Here is a 25,765-nt window from a genome sequence, read left to right on the forward strand (position 1 = left end):
GACTTTGAAACTGTTCCCTCTGGAGTCCTGAACATAACCCGTTCCTATTCTCAGGGCCAAATGTATGCCAGGGCTTGTCAGAGCTGAGTCCTGGCACCTCTAGGCCTGACAGTTTTGAGACTGACCATCATGGCTGGTCTTCAGCCACCAGACCTCATCTTCTGCTGAATTTGCAAACCAGCCCACATTCAGAGCTCTCCATAGTATCACTATTTCCTACTCCATCTTTGGGTCTGCCTGGCTTGAGCTCCAGAGAGGAACTCCCAGGCATTATCCCAGCAGCTTCTCCATATCAGCTTGTTGGGCCCCTATTGGCTGTAGCAGAAGCAGCCACTCTAGCATGCTTGGAAGACCAGTTCTTTACTCTTTTCCCTGAGGCAGAGTGTGGTAGCTCCACAAAGCTCCAGCAGGGTTCTTCGTGCCTATCCACCGCATCACAATATTGACACGAATATTTAAAAAGGACTCTAGAGGCGATACTAGCATTTACAAATGGGCAAGTTTAACTTCAGTACCGGGCAAATTAGTCGAAACGATAGTAAAGAATAGAATTGTCAGGCATGTAGAAGAACATAATTTGTTGGACAAAAGTCAGCATGGTTTCTGTAAAGGGAAATCATGTCTTACTAATCTATTACAGTTCTTTGAAGGGGTTAACAAACATGTGGACAAGAGGGGTCCAGTAGATATAATATGCTTAGATTTCAGAAAGCTTTTGACAACACCCCTCACAAAAGGCTGTTTTGTAAATTACATTGTCATGGGGTAAAAGGGTAGGTCCTATCATAGACTGAGAACTGGTTAAAAGATAGAAAACAAAGGGTTGGAATAAATGGTAAATTTTCAGAATGGAGAGGGGTGGTGTCCCCCACGGATCAGTCCTTGCACCAATACTGTTCAACTTATTCACAAATGATCTGAAGAAATGGGTAAGCAATGAGGTGGTAAAGTTTGCCGATGATACTAAACTATTTTAGATAGTCCAGACAGAAGCAGACTGTGAAGAACTTCAAAAAGATCTCACCAAACTGAGTGATTGGGCAACAAAATGGCAAATGAAATTTAATGTGGAGAAGTGTAAAGTAATGCACATTGGGAAAAATAACTCCAACTGTACGTACAGTATGATGGGGGCTAATTTCACTACGACACGTCAGGAAAGAGATCTTGGAGTTATTGTGGATAGTTCTTTGAAAACTTCCACATCATGTGCAGCAGCGGTCAAAAATGCAAATAGGATGTTAGGAATTATTAAGAAAGGGATAGTAAATAAGACACAGAATATCTTACTGCCCCAGCATAAACCTATGATACTCCCACATCCTGAATATTGTGTACAAATGTGGTCTCCTCACCTCAAAAAAATATTTTGGCCTGAGAAAGGGTTCAAAAAAGGGCAACTAAAATGATTAGGATTTTGGAAAGGGTCCCATATAAAGAGAGCTTAAAGCAACTGGGACTTTCCACTTTAGAAAAGAGGAGACTGAGGGGGGATATGATGGAGGTATATAAAATTGTGAGTGGTGTGGCGAGAGCAAATAAAGAAACGTTATTTATTAGTTCCCACAATAGAAAAACTAGAGGAGAACAAATTAAGTTAATGGGTAGGAGGTTTAAAACTAATAAAAGAAAGTTCTTCACACAGCGAGTAGTCAACCTGTGGAACTCCTTGCCAGAGGAGGCTGTGAAGGCTAGGACTATAACAGAGTTTAAAGAGAAGCTAGATAATTTCATGGCGGTTAGGTCAATAAAAGGCTATTAGCTAGGGGATAGAAATGGTGTCCCTGGCCTCTGTTTGTCAGAGGCTGGAGAAGGATGGCAGGAGACAAATTGCTTGATCATTGTCTTCGATTCAACCCCTCTGGGGCACCTGGTGTTGTCTACTGTTGGCAGACAGGCTACTGAGCTAGATGGATCTTTGGTCTGACCCAGTACGGCCGTTCTTATGTTCTTATGTTCTTATCACACACCTTCCCCCTCAAAGAAAAGGGTGGTTGGGGTGTGTCCCTGAAATTAATACTTTCACCTGCATGAGAGAAAAAAATCCGTGTTCCCATTTTGGGATGCCAGGCGATGCCCAATATTGAAGGCATAGTGCTGCAATGCCGGACACAATTGTAATCTGTGGGTTTGTGTCTTTCATGACTTGCAGCTTGTCAAAGGTCCATGATCAATGATAATCTGGAATGGGGATTCCAATAAGTATTAGTGCTGGAAGGTGGCTGGCACCCTATATAGTCTGAAGAGCAGAGTTGTAAAGTGGAAGAGCCGTAATGGGGTGGCAAATGCTGATTTTTCCCCCTCAGGAGTCTTCCATAAGTGGTATTTTCCAATAGCCCTAATTTAAGTCCAAAGTGGTTACATACTTTGCTTTTGGCAGCTAAATAAAGAGTTCATCCCTGTGGGGCATGGGAGAAGTGTCGAACTATGAGGTTGCGTTCTGGGCCCTGAAATTCACACATAATTGGGAGCACTGGACTACACCAAGGGTTTTGGGGCTCATGATTAACTCCAAACTCTAAGATTGCCTGAACCTCCTGCTTTAGGAGCTTTTCAGGAAATTGGTAGGTTTTGAGTTCAGGTTTGGCCACTGGAGCTGCCCAGTTGTGATTTGCCACCAAATGCGTCCGACTGGGTTGTGAGGGAAAAAAGATATTGGAATGTTCCAGCAAATGCAAATGCGGAAGGAGGCCATCTGTGGTCGGCACATTGGAATAGCTTGAGAGACGTTCACTTCTGGGCCTAAATCATCTGTCACTTCCAAGGGGGATCTCTGAACAGGGACTCCTGTGCTCTCCAGAGTTTTAGTAAATTCACATGAAATATTTGTTTTTTCGTTTTCTTTTCTGGATAATGGATCTCCAGCTCACCCACTCATCATATCACCTCAGAGGGGCCTTACCGTTTGGCCAAGAATTTACTTTTGGAGCTGGGTAGCAGCAAGAAGACATGGTGCCCAGGTTGATTGCTCTTTTCCTGGACAGCCTTAAAGTAATCGGTTTGCTGAGCTTTTTCTACAGTTTCTTGGGCAAATCCAGCTGCCTGGCCCAGTTGTTTCTGCATCATTCTCGCATTTGTGGGTTCAACAGGGTCGCTCATCCCATGCTTCTTTGAGAAGGTCCCTCGATCCGCCAGCCATATAACAGCTCACATGGAGAGAACCCTCTTGAGGCCTTGGGTAGCTCCTGCACCACAAACATCAACTAGGAAAATAGCTGGTTCCAACTACAAGAGTCAGTATTTAAAAAATTTCTTTAATTAGCTCTTTAGGGTTCGATAGCACCTCTCCACCGGGCCATCAGTTTGAGATGGTACACCAAGGTTTGGAGGTGCTTTAACTTGAGATTCTCTCTTAACAATCATGACCTGAAATTTGTCCCCTGGTCCATCAGGATTTCAGCAGCTAGACCAAAAGAAGAGGACAGCTGTACCAATTTGGTGGCTACAGTTTGCACACGTTACTGAGCACAAAGGAACTACTTCTGGATAACACGTGGCACAGTCCACAATGACCCGTATGTGCTGGTGGCCATGGCCATGGCCTTCAACCCCCTGTTCTTTCAAAGATGGACCCACAAGGGTATCAGGAGAGCCTGCCGTGAACCTTTTGTTGCCTCTTCCAGGCCATCCAGGAAGGATGCGCAAAAGTTAGCAGCCTCCTTATGGATCCCCAGCCGGAAGAATCAAGACAATAAATGAGCTAATGTTTTCTCCTGCCCAAGATATCCAGCTGATGGTGTTCAATGTGCCAAATGTAGAACTTCTCTTTTGGCCTCCTGAGGTACCAGGTGCTGATAGCAGCTCTTTCCTGTGTTTGCATCCTGCTCAGCTCAATAGAGCAGGTCTTTTCTAAGCTTAAAATGGAGAAATTGGGAGCCCTGAACTTTCTGGGCAAACGTCCTGCTGATTACACCTACTCAGGAATACGCCTCTCTCAGAGTTTTGTCTTCCTTCTGTCCTTCCTTCCACCAGTCCTTGCCCCTGACAGGATGGAAGTCAGGCTGATCATGAATAGAGATGGGGCTTTTTGTTCCTTTGGTTCCCTAGCTGGGGCTAAAGCTGGCTGGACAATTCTCTTTCAAAGTGTTATTGGTGGGGAATTGGATTTTCATTCCACCTGGTTTTAAATGGAAATATTTTCCTTCCTAAAGCAAATTCTCCCCTTCTCAGCTAATAGTGACTGTGAGACTCTAGCAATGTCCCAGCTCAGTTCTGCAGGAGGACAGACCATCATGTACCAGAGAGGGATGGATTCCAGCCTGGGAGCCCGGCCCATAGCAGAGAAGGTGGGATGTGGTACCTGGGGCATCTCTGTGTGTTTTGTTTCTGACCTGAAATGGTAAATATACAGCTGGAAGATGTTGGTCTCCACAAACAAACCCTTTCAGGGTCAGCTCCACACAGGACCAAACTTGCAGAGATAAGACCAGAATGAAATATCTCACAAGCATGGACTCTGCAACTCTGATAGAAATTGCATCACTAACTAACATAGGAGAAAAGAAGGTACCAAATTATTCCCTAGGGTATCAGCTCTATGGCTGACATTCCCTGAGCTCATTAATTTGTTGTTGTGACTCTCTGAGCTAAGTGACTCCTGAGATCTTGTCCCATAGATCACAGATCTCAGTATAAACCTTCCCAATTGCACCAAAGTGTCAGTTTTGGTGGACGGAGACGCGCCAGCCCATCTCTCTCTGCTGTCAGCAGGTACGTGCTGTTGTCCTGCATCATAGTCACACACCGGTACAGACACCATGGTGATTGGCAGGCACTGAGTTGAAGTCCTGCAGCACTAAATGCCCCTGCTCCTACTTCCTGAATTAAGGAAAGACATTTTTGATTGAAAAAAATAGGTGATGATGTAGTCACAGAAGATGGTGTGTTCCACTAAGTCTTGGGGGTTTGATACAGACAAATATAAATTCCATTATCAGATGCCCAAGAGACTCAGCAGACCACACCAAACCGACATGTAGAGCCGCAGAGCTCCCCTTGCCCAAAGAGGGTGGAAAGACCGACACTCATTTACTCTCACCCCTTTTTACGATAAGGAATAATCCCATCACATAAAGATGATTTTTACCATGATTCACCCTCAGCAGAGTCACGAGTTGCTGTTTGCTGCTCAGATTAGCGAACAGGAGAGTTTCTGTGACAATTCACCACCGTGTCCTTGTATGGGTACAGTGGCTGAAATTGATGAACCACGTAGAATGAGCAGCTATGAACATCTGGCTCTCTGGACCGAGCCCTTCCCTGATCCAGTACTGCTACCTATTAAGAAACTAACCTCCATTTTTCTTCACTTACTTCATTACGAAAAAGGGACAGGTTCCCTGAGACATCCCACTGCCCACACCCCTGCAGCTGCCTGATCTCTGCTCAGAGGAGATGGAAGAGGGAAATCACTCCGTGGTGACTGAGTTCATTCTCACAGGACTGACTGATCGTCCGGAGCTGCAGGTCCCTCTCTTTGTGTTGTTCCTACTTATATATGTTATCACTGTGGTGTGGAATGGGGGGATGATGGTGTTAATCACAACCGATTCCCAACTCCACACCCCCATGTACTTTTTCCTCTGGACTTTGTCTTTCTGTGATCTCTGCTGTTCCACAGTAGTAGCCCCTAAGATGCTGCAGGATTTCTTATCTGAGAAGAAAAGCATTTCCTACACTGCCTGTGCTGTGCAGATATTTTTCTCTATCTTTTTCTCTGATTTTGAGTGTTTCTTGCTGGCTGTGATGGCGTACGACCGTTATGTGGCCATCCGTAACCCACTGCTCTATACGGTCATCATGTCCCGGCAGCGCTGTAACCTTCTCGTGGCCGGGGTTTGTGTTGTGGGGTTCGTGGATTCAGTGATACACACGTGTCTTACATTCCAGCTGTCATTCTGCCTCTCTAACGTCATCAATCATTTCTTCTGTGATATTCCCCCACTGCTGGTGCTCTCCTGCTCTGACACCCGCATCAGTGACATTGTGTTGTTGGCTGCCATGTTCTACATTGTAGGAATCAGTGTTGTGACCACCCTCCTCTCCTACGTCTATATCATTTACACCATCCTGCGGATCCGCTCTGCTGAGGGTCGGCTCAAAGCCTTCTCCACCTGCGCTTCCCACCTGGCTGCAGTGGGATTGTTTTATGGCGCCCTCCTCTTCATGTATTTCCGACCCACCTCCAGCTACTCCATGGACACGGACAAAATATCTTCAGTGTTTTACACACTGGTGATCCCCTTATTGAATCCCCTCATCTACAGCCTGAGGAACAGGGAGGTGAAGGATTCACTGAGGAAAGCCACGAACAAACTCCTGACCCAGTTCTGAGTCTGATTGACTCAGTGCTGGTGGAGAGATGGGAAATGGAAGCAGGTGACTTCAATTAGCATGTCATTTCACACAGCCCATTGTGGTTTTATTGATTATTATATTGTTATTATGCATGTGTCTGTATTCCAACACGGGCTGCAGCTCCCTGTTGACATCAGGTCTGCCTTTGGCTACTGTCCTTGTGTGCACACAAATAGAGATGAGATCTGTTTTGAAAGCTGGGAGCTGTTGGTTTTGAGAAAGTGTGGGGGGGAGGGAGTGTAACATATCTAGCTCCCTCTTTTTTCCAAAGGTGTTGATTTCACTATGCAGTTCCAAGGGTGACGTGTGTGATTTCTGGCTCTGTTTGCCCATCATCCTGCTACTCTGTAGCCCTTTCTTTGGGGTTCTTCTATTGACTGTCACCTGCTTTGTGTCCAGGCAGAACGAGGGGAAAGGTGAATTCCATTCCACCGGCCAGTATTTTAAGTGAGGTAACAACAGAGCAAGTAATAGCAAGCGTAGCATTAGCGAGAGAGAGCACAGTGGGTGCAATACCTCTGTGACAGTCTGCACTGAACTGAGCACAAAATAGCAGGGAAAGTGTGAATTTTCTCTATCATATGCATTGAGCAACGGGTGACCCACATTGCTGAACAGCCAGCTTTTCACTGGGTTATGTTCTATCTTGGATCTTTCTCAGGGCTGGTCCATGTTAATCCCACAGTACTTCAAGTCAACTTCATTTATACCGTCCAGGGGTGTTGACACTGAGCGAGGGCAGTAGGAGACTTATGTGTCTGTTGTGGGGATCCATTGTATTTCACATCCCTTTCCATAGCTTGCTACCCATAGGCTAAGGGTGTGGAGTGTCCCCATTCCAAGACATGGGGATCTTAATGTCTGTAGTGAACATTACAGGTCTGTTTAGATGCTACATGTTTGCTGATGCTCACAGGAAAGGGAAATTGATTCTGCATTCCTGGGCTGCTCTGTCATGACAGACTCTCAATCTGAGCACCCCAAAATTCAAGGCACTCTTGAAACTCATGCTCTGCAGGCTATGCCTGGCATAGCGTGATTTCTCCTAGGGCTATGTCTAGACTGCAGGCTTCTTTCGAAAGAGGCTCTTTCGAAAGCATCTTTCGAAAGAGCCTCTTTCGAAAGATCGCGTCTAGACTGCAGGCGGATCTTTCGAAAGAGAAATCCGCTTTTTCGAAAGAGAGCACCCAGTGAGTCTGGATGCTCTCTTTCGAAGACGGCCTCTTTACATTGAAGAACGCCTTCTTTCGAAAGAGGAACTTTCGAAAGAAGGCGTTCTTCCTCGTGAAATGAGGTTTACCGCCATCGAAAGAAAAGCCGCATTCTTTCGAAATAATTTCGAAAGAACGCGGCTTGAGTCTGGACGCAGGGGAAGTTTTTTCGGGAAAAGGCTACTTTTCCCGAAAAAAACCCTGAGTCTGGACACGGCCTAGGTTCATCTCACTCTTACAAACATGGCCTCCGCAGCTCTGCAACATAGGAATGGTGGATAAGGCGCTATCGAGATCAAGTGGGGAGAATGTAGAAAATAAACCAAATTCTTTCTCTCTTCAGCAATGAGGGATGGTATCCCATTCGGGTTTGTGTGTTTGACTATTAAAATACTGTGCTGGTCTGAGCCTGCATGCAGCATGGTTCGTATACAATGCACGTAGGCTGTAAAACCTCAGCACTCAATGCAAGGTAATGAGCAGAGCCTGAACTTTGAAATTGTTCCCTCTGGAGTCCTGAACATAACCTATTCCTATTCTCAGGGCCAAACATATGCCAGGACTTGCCAGAGCTGAGTCCTGGCACCTCTAGGCCTGGCAGTTTTGAGACTGGCACCTCTGGTCTTGCCGCACCAATGACGCATGTAGGAAAACTGCTGGAGCCCCAGAATGAAATTCCTCCCTTTGTCACTGCAGTAACAAAATTATCCCAGGTATTACTCAGTGCTACAGGGCATATTGGTTCCCCCCTCCTTTTAAGTGGTGCCCACTGGGGAGCTATTGAAAGATATATGGCATTAGGAGGAAAACGTGATGCTACAAGTCAGGGAGTGTCTAGATTACAGGGTTTTGTCAACTAAAGAGGCCTTTTGTTGACAGAACTATACCTGCGTCTACACTACTTCTGAGTTCTGTCGACATAATTTTAACAGAACTGGGCAGTTTTGTTGATGGCGGAAAACATCTTTCTACGAGGAATAAAGCCTTTTGTTGACAGAGTTCTGTCAACAGAAGGCATTATTGTCTCTACACCGTCCTTTGCGTCTATACTGTCATGTCGACAAAGCACCTTGCTTTGACAACAGACCTGGATGTAGTCTAGATGCTCTTTGTTGAGAGAAGTGTTGTCGACAGTATCTGTCGACAAAGCCTGGTCGACAAAAGCCTGTAGTCTAGACATACCCCATGTGATGAAGTGGGTTTTGCTCACGAAAGGCCATGTTACTGTGTATTTTTGTGAGTCTCTAAGGTGCCTCTCGAGTTTCCCCTTGTGGCCACGGATGTGTGTCCACCAACTCCTCTCTGCTTGCTCTGAGAGTGGACGTATCCCAGATGCCCTTTCTTCTCAGTCTCCTGGGAAGAAGCTGAATTGTTCTTGCCCTGTTTGGCTACGTCTACACAACAAGCAGCTATTTTGACATAATGTTGAAATAGTGTCAAGCTGGAGGACTGCTTACAATGTCTCCTATAACCCTCATTGTACGAGGGATAAGGGAAGTTGGGGGAACAGTGCTCTCTCTCAAAATAGCTGCTGTGTAGACAGCACCAAAAATCAAAATATGCTATTTCAACTTAAACTACCTACACCATTAGCATAGCTCAAGTTACGTAGCTTAATTTGAGTTTAGTCCTGCTGAGTAGCCATGCCCTATCAGGGCTTTGAGATGAAGTCTTCACTGCAACCTGTCCAGGGTTCTGCAATTTGCCACAGCCCATCATGGCTGGTCTTCAGCCTCCAGACCTGGGATTCAGCTGAGTTTGCAAAGCAGCCCACACTCGGAGCTGTCCATAGTATCACTGTCTTCCCACTCAGTCCTTGGGTCTGCCTGGCTTGAGCTCCAGAGAGGAACTGCCAGGCCTTATCTCAGCAGCTTCTCCACATCAGCTTGTTGGGCCCTTATTGGCTGTAGCAGAAGCAGCCACTCTAGCTTGCTTGGAGGACTGGTTCTCTACTCTTTTCCCTGAAGCAAGGTGTGGCAGCTCCACAAACCTCCAGCAGGGGACTTCGGGACTATCCACCCCTTCATAATATTGATACCAATATTTAAAAGGGACTCTAGAGGCGTTCTTGGCAATTACAAACCGGCAAGTCTAACTTCAGTACCGGGCAAATTAGTCGAAACGATAGTAAAGAATAAAATTGTCAGGCATGTAGAAGAACATAATTTGTTGGACAAAAGTCAGCATGGTTTCTGTAAAGGGAAATCCTGTCTTACTAATCTATTAGGGTATGTCTACACTAGAAAGTTAGTTCGAACTAACGGACGTTAGTTCGAACTAACTTTCCTATGCGCTACACTAGCGCTCCGCTAGTTCGAATTTGAATCGAACTAGCGGAGCGCTTAGTTCGAACTAGGTAAACCTCATTTTACGAGGACTAACGCCTAGTTCGAACTAGCTAGTTCGAACTAAGGGCTGTGTAGCCCTTTAGTTCGAACTAGTGGGAGGCTAGCCCTCCCCAGGTTTCCCTGGTGGCCACTCTGGCCAACACCAGGGAAACTCTATGCCCCCCTCCCGGCCCCGGACCCCTTAAAGGGGCACGGGCTGGCTACGGTGCCCGTGCCAGGTGCAAGCCTGCCAGCACCCAGCTAGCAGACCCTGCACCTGGCACGGCACAGATCCACCCACCCGATGCCCCCCAGCCCACCCCCTCTTGCCGGGACCAGGCTGGCGGCTCCCGGGAGCTTGCCCTGGACCGCAAGAGGCGGGCACCTTCCTGGGCTAGTGCGGACATCGTGGACCTCGTCCACGATCTCCGCACTAGGCACAGGAAAGTGGCCGTCTAGGGCAGGAGAGCTGCCAGCCTGGCCACCCAGGACCAGGTGTGCATGAAAATCAAGGGGGTCCACTGAGACCCCCGACACTGAGCCCTGAGCTTACAATGGCCGTCCTGGGTCAGACCAAAGGTCCATCTAGCCCAGTAGCCTGTCTGCCCACAGCGGCCAACCCTAGGGACCCTGGAGGGGATGGACCGAAGACAATGACCAAGCCATTTGTCTCGTGCCATCCCTCTCCAGCCTTCCACAAACTTTGGGCAGGGACACCACTCCTACCCTCTGGCTAATAGGACTCCATGGACCCAACGTCCATGACTTGATCTCACTTCCCTTTAAACTCTGTTCTAGTTCTAGCCTTCACAGCCTCCTGCAGCAAGGAGTTCCACAGGTTAACTATTTGCTTTGTCAAGAACAACAACTTTCTCTTACTAGTTTCAAGCCTGCTACCCAGTCCTTTCCTTTGGTGTCCTCTAGTCCTTCTTTATGGGAACTCATGAAGAACTTTTCTGAATGCACCCTCTCCACCCAACCCCTGCTTTTAGAGACCTCTATCCTGTCCCCCCTCCGTCTCCTCTTTTCTAAGCTGAACAGTCCCAGTCTCTGTAGCCTCTCTTCATCTGGGACCTGTTCCCAACCCCTGATCATGTTAGTTGCCCTCCCCTCTCCCAGCCTTTCTCTTCCCCTCTCCCACCTCCTTTTCCCAGTCTCCCCCAGTTTTTTTCAATAAAGACAGAGTCAATGTTGGAAGAAACGTTATCTTTATTTTGTACATCAAGAAGAAGGGGGGCTAGGGAAGGGCAAGTGGAAGGAGGTGAGGGAGGAATGGGGTACGAGCCCCCGATGGGGAGGACTGGGCTGGCTCTGCGGGCTTCTGGGGGTGGAAGCTCTCCTGCAGCCCCCCAATTACTCCCTCTCCCCAGATGGCAGCCTGCGGCAAGTGCAGCCGGGCTGATGGCCGAGTGCTGTGATGTGCCCAGTGTGGGCACTCAGGGCACTCCAAGCCAGAACTTCTTTGCAAGCGGGGCACCCCTGAGAACTGTGTGTCCGGGGTGGGGGTCGGGACCCTTTAAGCGCAGCCCTCGGCTAGCCTGAGACAGCATCTCCATGCTCTAAGTCCTCCTTTTATGCCCTGCCGGCACTGCTTCCGGCCATCCTTAAGCCCTGTTCAGAGTCCACTCAATGTGGACTTACTAGTTCGAACTAGCAAAACGCTAGTTCGAACTAGTTTTTAGTTCTAGATGCGTTAGTTCGAACTAGCTTAGTTCGAATTAACTAATTCGAACTAAGTTAGTTCGAACTAGCGCTGTAGTGTAGACGTACCCTCACAGTTCTTTGAAGGGGTTAACAAACATGTGGACAAGGGGGATCCAGTAGATATAATATACTTAGATTTCAGAAAGCTTTTGACAACACCCCTCACAAAAGGCTCCTGTTTAAATTACATTGCCATTGAATAAGAGGGCAGGGCCTTTCCTGGATTGAGAACTGGTTAAAAGACAGGAAACAAAGGGATGGAATAAATGGTAAATTTTCAGTATGGACAGGGATAACTAGTGGTGTCCCCCACGGATCAGTCCTTGCACCAATACTGTTCAACCTATTCACAAATGATCTGAAGAAAGGGGTAAGCAGTGAGGTGGTAAAGTTTGCGGATGATACTAAACTGTTTTAGATAGTCAAGACAGAAGCAGACTGTGAAGAACTTCAAAAAGCTCTCACCAAACTGAGTGATTGGGCAACAAAATGGCAAATGAAATTTAATGTGGATAAGTGTAAAGTAATGCACGCTGGGAAAAATAACCCCAACTGTACGTACAGTATGATGGGGGCTAAGTTGGCTACAAGAAATCAGAAAAGAGATCTTGGAGTTATCGTGGATAGTTCTCTGAAAACTTCCACATCATGTGCAGCAGCGGTCAAAAAGGCAAACAGGATGTTAGGAATTATTAAGAAAGGGATAGAAAATAAGACACAGTGATAGAATTATAGAATCATAGAATTATAGGACTAGAAGGGACCTCGAGAGGTCATCGAGTCCAGCCCCCCGCCCTCAAGGCAGGACCAAGCTCCGTCTACAACATCCCTAACAGATGTCTATCTAACCTGTTCTTAAATATCTCCAGAGAGGGAGATTCCACCACCTCCCTTGGCAATTTATTCCAATATTTGACCACCCTGACAGTTAGGAATTTTTTCCTAATGTCCAATCTAAACCTCCCTTGCTGCACTTTAAGCCCATTACTCCTTGTCCTGTCCTCAGAAACCAAGAAGAACAAATTTTCTCCTTCCTCCTAGTGACACCCTTTTAGATATTTGAAAACCTCTATCATGTCTCCCCTTAATCTTCTTTTTTCCAAACTAAACTAGCCCAGTTCATGAAGCCTGGCTTCATAGGTCATGTTCTCTAGACCTTTAATCATTCTTGTCGCTCTTCTCTGTACCCATTCTTGTCTATCTTCTCTGTACCAGTCTATCTTACTGCCCTGGTATAAAACTATGGTACGCCCACATCTTGAATACCATGTACAAATGTGGTCTCCTCACATCAGAAAAGATAATTGGGCCTTGGAAAGGGTTCAGAAAAGGGCAACTAAAATGATTAGGGATTTGGAACGGGTCCCATATGAAGAGAGGTTAAAGCTACTGGGACTTTTCACGTTAGAAAAGAGGAGACTGAGGGGGGATATGATAGAGGTATATAAAATCGTGAGTAGAGCGGAGAGGGTGAATAAAGAAAAGTTATTTATTAGTTTCTTTTTCTTCTCTGGACAATGGATCTCCACCTCACCCACTCATCACATCACCTCAGAGGGGCCTCGCTGTTTGGCCAAGAATTTACTTTTGGAGCAGAATGAAATATCCCTCAAACACGGACTCTGCAATTCTGATAGGAATTGCATTATGAACTAACATAGGAGAAAAGAAGGTGACAAATTATTCCCTAAGGTATCATCTCCAGGGCTGACATTCCCTGAGCTCATTAATTTGTTGTTTTGTCTCTCTGAGCTCAGTGGTTCCCGAGAGCTTGTCCCACAGATCACAGATCTCATTATAAACCTTCCCAATTGCACCAAAGTGTCAGTTTTGGTGGATGGAGACGCGCCATCCCATCTCTCTCTGCTGTTAGCAGGTACGTGCTCTTGTCCTGCATCAGAGTCACACACCTGTACAGACACCATGGTGATTGGCAGGCACTGAGTTGAAGTCCTCCAGCACAAAACCCACCAGCTCCTACCTCCTGAACTAAGGAAGGAAACTCTTGACTGAAAACAATAGGTGACGATGTAGTCACAGAAGCTGGTGTGTTCCACTAAGACTTGGGGGTTTGATACAGACAAATGTAAATGCCATTATAAGACGCCCGAGAGATTCATTAGCACAGCGCACCAAACCGACATGTAGAGCCGCAGAGCTCCCTTTGCCCAAAGAGGGTGGAAAGACCGACACTCGTTTACTCTCACCACTTCTTGAGATAAGGAATAATCTCATCACACGGAGATTATTTTTACCATGATTCTCCCTCAGCAGAGTCACGAGTTGCTGTTTGCTGCTCGGATTAGTAAACAGGAGAGTTTCTGTGACAATTAACCACCGTGTCCTTGTATGGGTGCAGTAGTTGAAATTGATGAACCAAGTGGAATGAGCAGCAATGAACATCTGGCTCTATTGACTGACCCCTTCTCTAATCCAGTACTGCTACCTATTAAGAAACTGACCGCCCTTTTTCTTCACTTATTTCATTTCAACAAAGGGACAGGTTCCCTGAGCCATCCAACTGCCCACAACTCTGCGGCTGCCTGATCTCTGCTCAGAGGAGATGAAAGAGGAAAATCACTCGGTGGTGACTGAGTTCATTCTCACTGGACTGACCGATCGTCCAGAGCTGCAGGTCCCTCTGTTTGTGTTGTTCCTACTGATTTATGTTATCACTGTGGTGTGGAACGTGGGAATGATCTTGTTAATCACAATTGACTCCCAACTCCACACCCCCATGTACTTTTTCCTCTGGAGTTTGTCTTTATGTGATTTCTGCTATTCCTCAGTCATCGCCCCTAAGATGCTGCAGAATTTCTTATCTGAGAAGAAAAGCATTTCCTACACTGCTTGTGCTGTGCAGATTACTTTCTGTATCTTTCTTGCTGATTTTGAGTGTCTCTTGCTGGCTGTGATGGCGTACGACCGTTATGTGGCCATCTGTAACCCGCTGCTCTATGTGGTCATCATGTCCAGGCAGCGCTGTAACCTGCTGGTGGCTGGGGTGTGTGCTGTGGGTTTGGTGGATTCAATGATACACGTGTTTTGTATATTTCAGCTGTCATTCTGCCGCTCCAACGTCATCAATCATTTCTACTGTGATATTCCCCCACTGCTGGTGCTTTCCTGCTCTGACACCCGCATCAGTGACATTGTGCAGTTGGCTTCCATGTTCTACATTGTAGCAATCAGTGTTGTGACCACCCTCCTCTCCTACATCTATATCATGTACACCATCCTTAAGATCCGCTCTGCCGAGGGCCGGCTCAAAGCCTTCTCCACCTGCGCTTGTCACTTGACTGCAGTGGGCATCTTTTATGGCACCCTCCTCTTTATGTATTTCCGACCCAGCTCCAGCTATTCCATGGACACGGACAAAAGAGCTTCAGTGTTTTACTCACTGGTGATCCCCATGTTGAACCCCCTGATCTACAGCTTGAGGAACAGGGAGGTGAAGGACGCCCTGAGGAAAGCCATGAACAAACTCCTGACCCAGTCCTGAGTCTGATTGACTCAGTGCTGGTGGAAAGATGGGAAATGGAATCAGGTGATTTCAATTAGCATGTCATTTCACAGAGCTTATTTTGGTTTTATTGATTATTATTTTGGTGTTATGCATGTGTCTGTATTCCAACACGGGATGCAGGTCCCTGCTGAGATCTGGTCTGCTGTTGGCTACTGCCCTTGTGTGCACACAAATATAGATGTGATGTGCTTTGAAAGCTGGGAGCTGTTTGTGTTGAGAAAGAAGGCGAGTGCAACAAATCTCTCTCCCTCTCTTTTCTAACCACGTTGATTTCATTATGCAGTTCCAAGTGTGAAGTGTGTGATTTCTCATGGTGTTTCCCACCATCCTACTACTCTGTAGCCCTTTCTGTGGGTTTCTTCTATATACTGTCACCTTCTTTGTGTCCAGGCACAAGGAGGAGAAAGATGATTTCCAATCCACTTGCAAGTATTTTAAGTAAAGTAGCAACGGAGCAAGTAACAGCAAGCGTAGAATTAGCGAGAGAGAGCACAGTGTGTGCTCCTCCTCTGTGACAGTCTGCACTGAACTGAACACAAAATAGCATGAAAAGTGTGAATTTTCTCTATCATATGCATTGAGCAATGGGTGAGCACCAACTTGTCACTGGGTTGTGTTCTATCCTGGATCCTTCTCAGGGCCGGTCTATGTTAATCCTACACTACTTCAAGTCAACTTCACTCATGTCATGCAGGGGTGTTGACACTGAGCAAGGGTAGTAGGAGAGTTATGTCGCTGTTGTGGGGATCCATTGCATTTCAAATCCCTTTACATAGCTTGCTACCCATGGGCTGTGGAGTGTCCCCATTCCCAGACATGGGGATCTTAGCATCTGTTGGGAACATTACAGAACTGTTTAGATGCTTCAATGTTTGCTGAAGCTCTCAAGAAAGGAAAATAGATTCTGCACTCCTGAGCTTTCCTGTCATGACAGTCTCGCAAGCTGAGCACCCCAAAATTCAAGGCACTATCCATTCTTGAAACTCTTGCTCTCCAGCTATGCTGGGCATGGCGTGATTTTTCCTAGGGTCATCCCACTCTTACATAAATCATGTCAGCAGCCCTGCAATGTACGAACGGCGGAGAAGGCGCTATCGAGACCAAGTGGGGAAAATGTAAAAACTAAACCAAATTCTTTCTCTCTGCTGCAGTGAGGGATGGCATGCCATTCGGGTTTGTGTGCTTGCCTATTAATCTATTGCGTTGGTCCAAGCCTGCACGCAGGACGGTTTGTACAGAATGCACGTAGGCTGTAAAACCTCAGGACTGGATGCAAGTTAATGAGCTGAGCCTGAACTTTGAAATTGTTCCCTCTGGAGTCCTGAACATAACCCGTTCCTACACTCAGGACCACACGTATGCCAGGGCTTGCCAGAGCGAAGCTCTGGCACCTCTAGGCTTGGCAGTTTTGAGACTGGCCCCTCTGGTCTTGCCGCACATAAGAAAACTGCTGGAGCCCCAGAATGAAATTCCTCCCTTTGTCACTGCAGTAGAAAAATGATCCCAGGTATTCCTCAGTGCTACAGGGCATATTGGTTCCCCCCTTCTTTGAAGTGGTGTCCACTGGGGACATATTGGAGGTTTCATGGCATTAGGAGGAAAACGTGATGCTACAAGTCAGTTCTATTCTTTGTCAAGGAATGTAGACAAAACCATGTCCCCATAGCACCAGTAGAAACTATGAGCAGAAGACTCAGAAACTCCCACACCTGTCACTGCAAATATGCCCTAGGAAGCACTGTGCCCTGGATTCCCTTAGGAAGCTCCTAAGCCCTCCTCCTGGGCTCTCTGCTTCCTGTGAGCTGTAGACTTCTGGGGCAGTGTCCATGAGCTAAGCCAAGCACAGGGGAATGGGGAGCAGGTACGCCCAAAACTGTGCGTTTGCAGTGACATGAAAATCTCGCACCAGTCACAAACTGTGTTTCTGCGACTGCCAGCTCACCCCATGCATTGCAGGTCTCTGGCTTCCAATCCACAAACAACGAGAAGAAACTGAGAACTCTACTCCCTGCACACAATTGCCTCCTGACCCCAAAGGGTATTACGCTTCTAAGAAGCACACAGGATCTTTTTCAGGGGAGAAGGCAATCCGCTGCTTTTATTGAGAATACAGTAGAGAAGCAGTTTGCATAGTCTTTAAAGACAAACCCACATACACACACAGGTCCTACAGATGGTTCATGGTTACCAGTCCATGGTGGCTAAGTCAGTCTTACTGGCCAGGCCAGGCTGACTGAGCGAGGAGTCCGGGTTCCTCTGAGGATCCTCGGAGGCTTGGCTTGCGGGACTGAACCCAGCGACCCATGGCAAGAGCTTCCCTTCTTATCCATGTCAGTTCCCATTGGAGTCTGTGGGTGTTGCAGTGTCATGCTGCAGTCATCCATCCTTAGGATGTTAATTTGTGTTACTTTGATGGTGAATATCTGGGTTCCCATCGTTGTTTCTCACTCTTGAGGGTTCGTCAATGCTGCCAATTCAATTCAGCCTCCAGACACAATGCATGTTTCAAAGTTTCCACTTCTTCTTGATCACCTGGGCATCTCTGATGAGTTTCACTCACACCCCTGCTCCAGTCACACCACACAATTGCACAGAGTTTCAGACAAGATCAATAGTTACAAGGGGTACAACTTCATTTGCAGTTCTTAGCAGGGAGGAAGGCCTTATGGGGTATGTCTAGACTACAGTTTTTTTTTTTTTTTAAAGTAGCCTTTTTTTCGGAAAAAACTTCCCCTGCATCTAGACTGCAGCCATGTTCGAAAGTAAATCAAAAGAACGGGACAGTTTTTTCGATCATGGAATACCTCATTTTGCGAGGAATAACGCCTTTTTTCGAAAGTACTCTTTCCAAAAAAGGCGCTAATGAATGCAAATTGTGCTTTTTCGAAAGAGAGCGTCTAGACTGTCTTTCAACAAAGTGGCTCGCTTTTTCAAAAACTCTGCTGATAGTCCAGACGCTCTTTTTCAAAAGAGGCTTTTTTGAAAGAATCTCTCGAAAAAGCCTCTTCCGAAAGAGTTTTGCAGTCTAGATGTAGCCACAGTGACATCTAATCACGAGAGAGAGAAACAGAAAATACAGAACTTATAAGCAAGTCATTCTACATGAAATTATATATCATACTTACAGTCTTATAACAAATACTAAGATACACATTTTTGCTACAAGGGCCCACCACACCCCATGGCGGCATGTGGCTCTGACCTGAGAGACCAATCTGCCGGGTGATGAGAATATCTTCAGAAGGAGCCAGTGTTGTTTTCCTGCTGACACAGGAGTTCACTCATCAGAAGGTTTCACCCTTTGCTCCCTATGGGGGGAACCTCTTTTCTATGCCTTTTTTCCAATTGTTCCACAGGTTGTTGATCGAGGGGTACATCACAGCGGGTCGCCATCATACGGATCAGAGACCTGATCTCATGTGTGTTCAGAATTGGACTGCACAAGATACACAGAACAGGGCTGTAGAATGTGGTGATGACCGGCAAGTGGGACGTGTAGGTGTGGAAAATTCTGTGCTTCCCATTGGTAGAGCAGATCTTTGTGCTGGAAAGGGTGGAAACAGAGGACAAGGGAATGGTCTGGCTGGTGAATACCAGGAGCAAGCAAGCCACAGAAGAATGGTCAGGTGAATGCTGCTTGCACAGCAAGGGAATAACAAAGAAGGGGAAATATCAGAGAAGAACAGCAGGTCAATCACATGGGGGTCACAGAAGGACAATTTTAACAGGGTCATACTTGGGATCATTCCTGCTACAAACGCAGCTGGGAATGACCCAACCCCTGCCTGGGCACAGTATCAAGTGGTGCGATGTTGGAGTTCACAGATGGCCATGTACGTGAACTGCTCCATATTTTCCAGATCATCCCCTCGCAGCATGATTGTGTTGTTGTTGAACTGGCGATCCTCATTGTCCTGGCCTTTCTCTTGTTGATGCTCAGTTCAGTCATTGAAGCAGTTTTGTTGCGACCTTTTCTTCCATGCTTTCAGATTGGTGTGAAAGGAGGGCAACATTGTCAGCAAAATCAATGTCCTCTGGTTGTTTGAAAAGTGTCCACTGAATGCCCCGTTGATGGCCATCTGTTGTCCTGCTCCTAATCCAGTCCATTGTGACCAAGAACAGGAAAGGTGACAGTAGGCTTCCTTGTCACACTCCTGAGAGTATGCTGAAGGATTCTCTCAAGACACCATTGTGAACAACTTGGTATGTCGAGGGTCCGTACATAGAATGGGTCAGGTTAATAATTTTAGAGGGAATTCCAAGATGTTGCAGCAGTTTCCGCAAGGGCTACATCTAGATTGCATCCCTTTTTCATAAAATGGATGCAAATTAGACATATCGCAATTGCTAATGAAGTGGGGATTTAAATCTCCCCCGCTTCATTAGCATAAAAATGGCTGCCACTTTTTTTTCAGCACGGAGCTTTGTCGGAAAAAAGCGCCAGTCTAGATGCAGATCTTTCGGAAAATAAAGCCTTTTCCGAAAGATCCCTTATCCCTTATTTTAAGAGGGATAAGGGATCTTTCGGAAAAGGCTTTATTTTCCGAAAGCTCCGCATCTAGACTGGTGCTTTTTTCCGGCAAAGCTCCATGCCAAAAAAAAGCAGCAGCCATTTTTATGCTAATGAAGCAGGGGAGATTTAAATCCCTGCGTCATTATCAATTGCGATACGTCTAATTTGCATCCATTTTACGAAAAAGGGATGCAATCTAGACGTAGCCAAGGTGTCTATCAATGCTGTCGATGGCTTTTTCGAAGTCTATAAAGGCTACAAACAGGGGGGAATTCCACTCAAGGAACTGTCCTTTGATCATTCTGAGAGTTGCTCTTTGATCACTACCAGATCGCTCACTTCAGAAGCCGGCCTGTTCTTCCCTGAGCTGTCTATCAGTTTCTCTCTTTATTCTCTCCAAGAGAATCATATTGAACACTTTTCCAGGAATAGACAGTCATGCGATGCCCCTCCAGTTCTTCAGTTCCTTCTGATTGCCTTTCTTTGGAAGCTTGATAAGGTAGCCCTGTTTCCAATCTTGTGGGATCACCTCCGTGTCCCAAATTTTCTCAAATAGATTATATATGATATTGACATTTGTCTCACTTCCTGCCTTGATTGCTTCTGCGGGGATGTTGACTAGACCGTGTGTTTTCCTGCTTTTCAGATGGGCAATGACTTTTCTGATTTCTTCCTTTGTAGGTCTGCTGCTGTTAATTTTCAGAGGTCTATTTGCAGATGGTAACTCCAATGGTTCCATGTGGGCAGGGTGGTTTCAGTAGTTCTTCAAAATACAGCAGATAATACAGCGCTCCCCAAGATGGAAATTGTGATGAGAAATCAAGTTTGCGAGGTGCTCAGCAGTGCTACAGAGATGAGGGCCAAGGAATGACGTAGACACCATTATGAACCTTGTAATAAGGCAGCACGTCTGGCTACCCCCATTTACAGATGGGCAAAGGGAGGCAGAAAAAAATGTAAGATCCACATTTTCATACCTGTCCAGAGGCACCGTGAATTAGTGAATCTTTTGAAAATGCTGCCTCTGGATAGTTTGACTGGGAAAAGGCAACGACATACTGTCCAGACGGTCAGATTTACTTATTTAAAAAAAAATCTACATTTTTCAGGGAACATCCTCATTGACCATGGAACGTAAACACAAAGCTGCAAACACAAATGGTCATTTTTCAAACAATTTCTATTGATGGTGCAGAAATTGACGGGGAGCTCAGGAGTGCAGAATCTATTTCCCTTTCCTGTGAGCATCAGCAAACACTGGAGCGTCTTATCAGTTTGTAATGTTTCCTACACATGCAAAGATCCCTCCAGACTCTCCACTTCCTTCAGCCATTGGTACGAGCTATAGAAAGAGCTTTGAAATTCAAAAGTGCTGCACATCAGTGACGTACCTCTCCGATTGCCCTAGCATGGTGTGCACAGCTCCATTCGAGATAAGTGAAGTTGACTTGAAGTAGCGTGGGATTAGTGTAGACCAGCCCTGAGAAAGACCCACTGTCCAACTGCTTCTCCCCATCAGACAAAGAGAGGACTGACCCATGTCTCCCATATCTCACATGACTGCTCCAATCATTTTGTGAAACTCTACATGGAAAGCAGCACCGTCGCCTCTTCTCCCACCCAAACCACGTTGGTAAATGTTTTGTAGAGGTTCCATTGGCCACACTTGTAGGGAAGTTTCAGATTTGGATCAGGTTGCCCTAATATCATTTTTTCAACTCTTTTACCCACTGTGAACTCACAAATAAGTTACTGGCCCTTCTCTGCCCATTTCTCACACCCAGTCCCCCAGCCCTATCAATCGCACAATCCCTGTTATTCAGAGTCTATGATATAGGGCAACAGCTCTAAGAGGAAGAACCCACAGCGAACCTGCTGAAGTGCTATAAATATCCAGCATCTGATACAATTTTTCTTTTCATTTAATTCACATGGTAGGGAAAATTCACAGTCTTCATGCTATTTTGAAGTCTGTTCAGTGCAGACCGTCACAGAGGCGGCACACACCCCATGTTCTCTCTTGAACATGCTACACTTGCTGTTACTTGTTTTCTTGATACTTCACTTAAAATGCAGGCCATTGGGGTGGAAATCCCCTTTCTCCTCCTCGTGCCTGGACACAAAGCAGGTGACACAAACCCCACAGAGCACAGAAAGGGCAGCAGAGTAGCAGGACGGTGGGCAAACTGCCTTTGGTTCACCCACAGAAATCGCACACATCACCCTTGGAACTGCACCATGAAATCAACACGAGCAGAGAAAAGAGGGAGAGAGATTTGATGCCCCCTCCTTTCCCAATACAATCAGCTCCCAGCTTTCAAAGCACATCACATCTATACCTGTGCACACACAAGGGCAATAGCCCAAAGAAGCCATGATCCCAGCAGAAACCTGCAACCCGTGTTGGAATAGAAACACATGTATAATAAGAGCAGTATAACAACGAAGAATACCACCCCAGGCTGTGTGAAATGACATCACTATGGGCTGGGAATTGAATTGCCCTGTTTCCACACCCCCATCATTCAGCCAATACAGAGATGAACAGATTCAAGAATTGCTGAGGAGTTTGTTCATGGCTTTCCTCAGGGCGTCCTTCACCTCCCTGTTCCTCAGGCTGTAGATGAGGGGGTTCAACATGGGGATCACCAGTGAGTAAAATACTGAGGCCACTTTGTCTACATCCATGGAGGAGCTGGAGGTGGGTCGGAAATACATGAAAAGGACGGTTCCATAAAACATGCCCACCACAGTCAAGTGAGAAGTGCAGGTGGAGAAGGCTTTGTACCGGCCCTCAGCAGAGCGGATCTGCAGGATGGTGACGATGACACAGACATAGGAGAGGAGGATGGTCACAACGCTGATCATGACAGTGTAACATGTAGAAGCAAACAATGCCATCTCAATGGTGTGGGTGTCAGAACAGGAGAGCACCAGCAGCGGGGGGATTTCACAGTAAAAATGCCTGATGATGTTGGAGCGGCAGAATGACAGCCGGAATGTACAACATGTGAGTATCATTGCATCCACCAACCCCACAGCGCACACTCCAGCCACCAGCCGGTTACAGCGCTGCCTGGACATGGTGACCGTATAGAGCAGCGGGTTACAAATGGCCAGATAACGGTCATACGCCATCACAGCCAGCAAGAGAAATTCAATATCTGAAATTAAGACAGAGACAAACATTTGCACAGCGCAGGCAGCACGAGAAATGATTTTCTGCTCGGCTAAGAGATTTTGCATCATTTTAGGGCCAACTAGAGAGGAATAGCAGAGATCACAGAAAGACAAATTCCTGAGGAAAAAGTACATGGGGGTGTGGAGCTGAGGGCCAATCATAATTAACAAGATCATCCCCCCATTCCCCACCTGGGTGATGACATAAATAAGAAGGAACAACAGAAACAGGGGGACCTGCAGCTCCGGACGATCTGTCAGTCCTAAGAGAATGAACTCAGTCGCCTCTGAGTGATTTCCTTCTTCCATCTTCTCTGAGTAGAGATCAGGCAGCAATAGGGATGTGGGCAGATGGATGCCTCAGGGAACCTGTCCCTTCTCTGTAACGATGTAAGTGAAAAAAAAATAGAGATCAGTTTTTTAACAGGCACCTCTACCATATCAGGTCCACAGAGCCAGATCTTCACAGCTGGTCATTCCATTCGTTTGATCAATTTCACGCATTGTACACATACAAGGACACGATGGTAAATCACGCAAGACACACAGAAACACTCCTGTTCACTAAACCGAACAGCAGTTACTTGTGAGTCTGCTGTGAGAGAGTCAAGGTGAAACCATCTTAGTGTGATGAGATTATTGCTTTGCTCAAGAAGGGGAGAGAGTACATGACTGTCCATCTCTATATCCAGTTTAGACATGGGGATTTCTGTGGCTCAGCATGTCGGTTTGGGGAAAGTCTTGTGTACTGTGCTAATTCAGTTATTTGGCTTATGATAACGGGATTAACATTACTCCTTAAGAAACTCCTCGGACTTAATGGAGCGCACCGGTTTCTGTGACAAACTAATTGCCCCATTTTTCCAGCCAAAGATGTTATTCTGGGTAGGAGCTGGGACTGAGCTTTTTAGTGCTTCAGGATTTCAATTCAGTGCCTACCAATCACCATGGCATCTGTGTGGCTGTGTGACTCAGACACAGGACAACAGCACGTACCTGCTGACAGCAGAGAGAGACGTGCCGGGGTTTCTCCATCCACCAAAGCTGACACTTTGTGCAATTGGAAGGTTTTATACTGAGATCTGTGATCTATGGGACAAGATTCTTGGAACCACTGGGAATACCTGAGCCCAGAGAAACACAATAGCTAATTAATGAGCTCAGGGAATCTAAACCATACAATGGATACCCTGGGGATTAATTTGTCTCCCACTTTCCTCCTGCAAATTCTATCTGAGTTGCAGAGTCCAAGCCTGTGGGAAATTTCATGCTTCTGTTGTCATGGCAAGCTGGGTCCTGTGTAGAGCTGACCCAAAAAGTGTGTGTTTGTGGAGATCAACATCTTTTTGCTGAATACTTCATATTTCATCTCAGAAACAGAACACACAGATATGCCCCAGTTACCACATCCCACCTTTCTTTGCCATGGGCCAGGCTCCTAGGCTCCTAGGCTGAATTCCATCTCCTCTGGTGCATGATGGTCTGTCCTCCTGTGGAACTGCCCCGGGACATCACTAGAGTCCCACAGCCACAGGACTGCTGTCTTCAATGTAAGAAGTAGCAACTACAGCAAAGTTAAACGAGTCTGTGGCAACAGCCAGACACCTGGGACTGTACCAAGAAGAGAAGCCTCTGGTTTTGTGTACCAGTCAAATGAGTCATACTCTACAAATGACATGCATGGATATCAATTTATCTTCAACATGAGAATTGACACAGTTCCCTCAGTAGTACACTCAGGTCATTTGTGAGTTATACGAGGTTAATCTGAAGAACAGTACGTTATTGTACAGGTCTGACTTAGCATCCCCACGGGTCACCTGATCCCCCTGCACAACTAGACTGAGTGTCTGACATTCCATCACCCAGTCCTGGCTCATGACCCATTGTTTGAAAACCAATGGTGTAGAACAAGGGGCTGGATCGCTGCTCTGTTTCGCATCAGTTTTACTCCTCTGATCCTCTAGTGACAAGACAAGGAAAGATCTCCTAGTAGTTAGTCCAGTACTGTGTATTTTGGGGCTTAGTCCCTAGCTCAAAAGCTGAATTCTTCTCTGACACTGAAGCAAGACATTTCCTTTCTCTGTGCCTCATCTCGTGCTCTGTGAAATTGTGCTACATAGCATGGATGTTGTGAGGACAAATACACTAAAAAAGTCTCAGAAGGCTAGCCTGGTAGTCTGTAACTTGAAAACCAAGTAGTAGTCCTGTACCACCTTAGGTACTTCTACACTGCAACGCTATTTTGGGATATCAGAGTATCCCAAAATAGTTATCCCGTGTCTTCACAGCAAGACCATTATTTTGGGCTCGCTATTCTGACATCCTTGTAAACCTCATTCTACAAGGAGTAAGGGAAATTTTGGAATAGTGCACTATTTCAAAATTATCTCAAAATAAGCTACACAATTTGCCTAATGCAAATTTCAAGGTAAGGAAGCTCTGTATATGCACCCAAAGAGACTAACACATACACAAATATAGTATCATGAGCTTTTGTGGGCAAAACTCACTTCTTCAGATGAGGAGCTGGAATGAAGGTATCAGAAACCATGTTATTTATAACAGAAAAATATTACCTGTCCTTGCTAATGAGGATAATTAAGTGGGCTGGAAGCATCCCATAGTTAGCTTTTGATGTAACAATGAGATATTAAAGGTAGCGGACACAGACATTATAATGGGACATTCAGTTCATACCTTTGTTCAAGCCCAGGGAAACAGTATCACATCTGCAGAGGAATGCCAATTCCACACACTCTCTCTGTGATTGGCTGCTGAAATGCCATTTTAGAAGAATGGCAACTTTTAAAGTAAAGAACTTGGGTTCTGTTATTTCAACTCCAGTTCATCATGTGATGAAGAGGGTTTCGCTCACGAAAGGCCACGTTACTGTGTATTTCTGAGAGTCCCAAAGGTGGCTCTCGAGTTCCCCCTAGTGGCCATG

At 46.2% G+C, this 25,765-nt stretch overlaps 3 protein-coding genes across 3 annotated transcripts; 2 read left to right on the plus strand and 1 right to left on the minus strand.

Moving 5' to 3' along the window:
- The first annotated feature begins 5,394 nt into the window (after positions 1-5,394).
- LOC102450955 (olfactory receptor 5AR1-like) lies at positions 5,395-6,333 on the plus strand. The gene has a single exon (XM_075926100.2). It carries the CDS (start codon positions 5,395-5,397, stop codon positions 6,331-6,333), a length of 939 nt encoding a protein of 312 aa, XP_075782215.2.
- A 7,829-nt stretch (positions 6,334-14,162) lies between these two features.
- LOC142829026 (olfactory receptor 5AR1-like) lies at positions 14,163-15,101 on the plus strand. The gene has a single exon (XM_075926086.2). It carries the CDS (start codon positions 14,163-14,165, stop codon positions 15,099-15,101), a length of 939 nt encoding a protein of 312 aa, XP_075782201.2.
- Positions 15,102-22,188: 7,087 nt separating this feature from the next.
- Positions 22,189-23,127, minus strand: LOC142829033 (olfactory receptor 5W2-like). Its single transcript, XM_075926098.2, has one exon. The coding sequence runs from the start codon at positions 23,125-23,127 to the stop codon at positions 22,189-22,191; it is 939 nt and encodes a 312-aa protein (XP_075782213.1).
- Between the last annotated feature and the right edge of the window lie 2,638 nt (positions 23,128-25,765).

This window comes from Pelodiscus sinensis, chromosome 5, assembly GCF_052426305.1.
Source record: "Pelodiscus sinensis isolate ZL-2025 chromosome 5, ASM5242630v1, whole genome shotgun sequence".
Classification (NCBI taxonomy): domain Eukaryota; kingdom Metazoa; phylum Chordata; order Testudines; family Trionychidae; genus Pelodiscus; species Pelodiscus sinensis.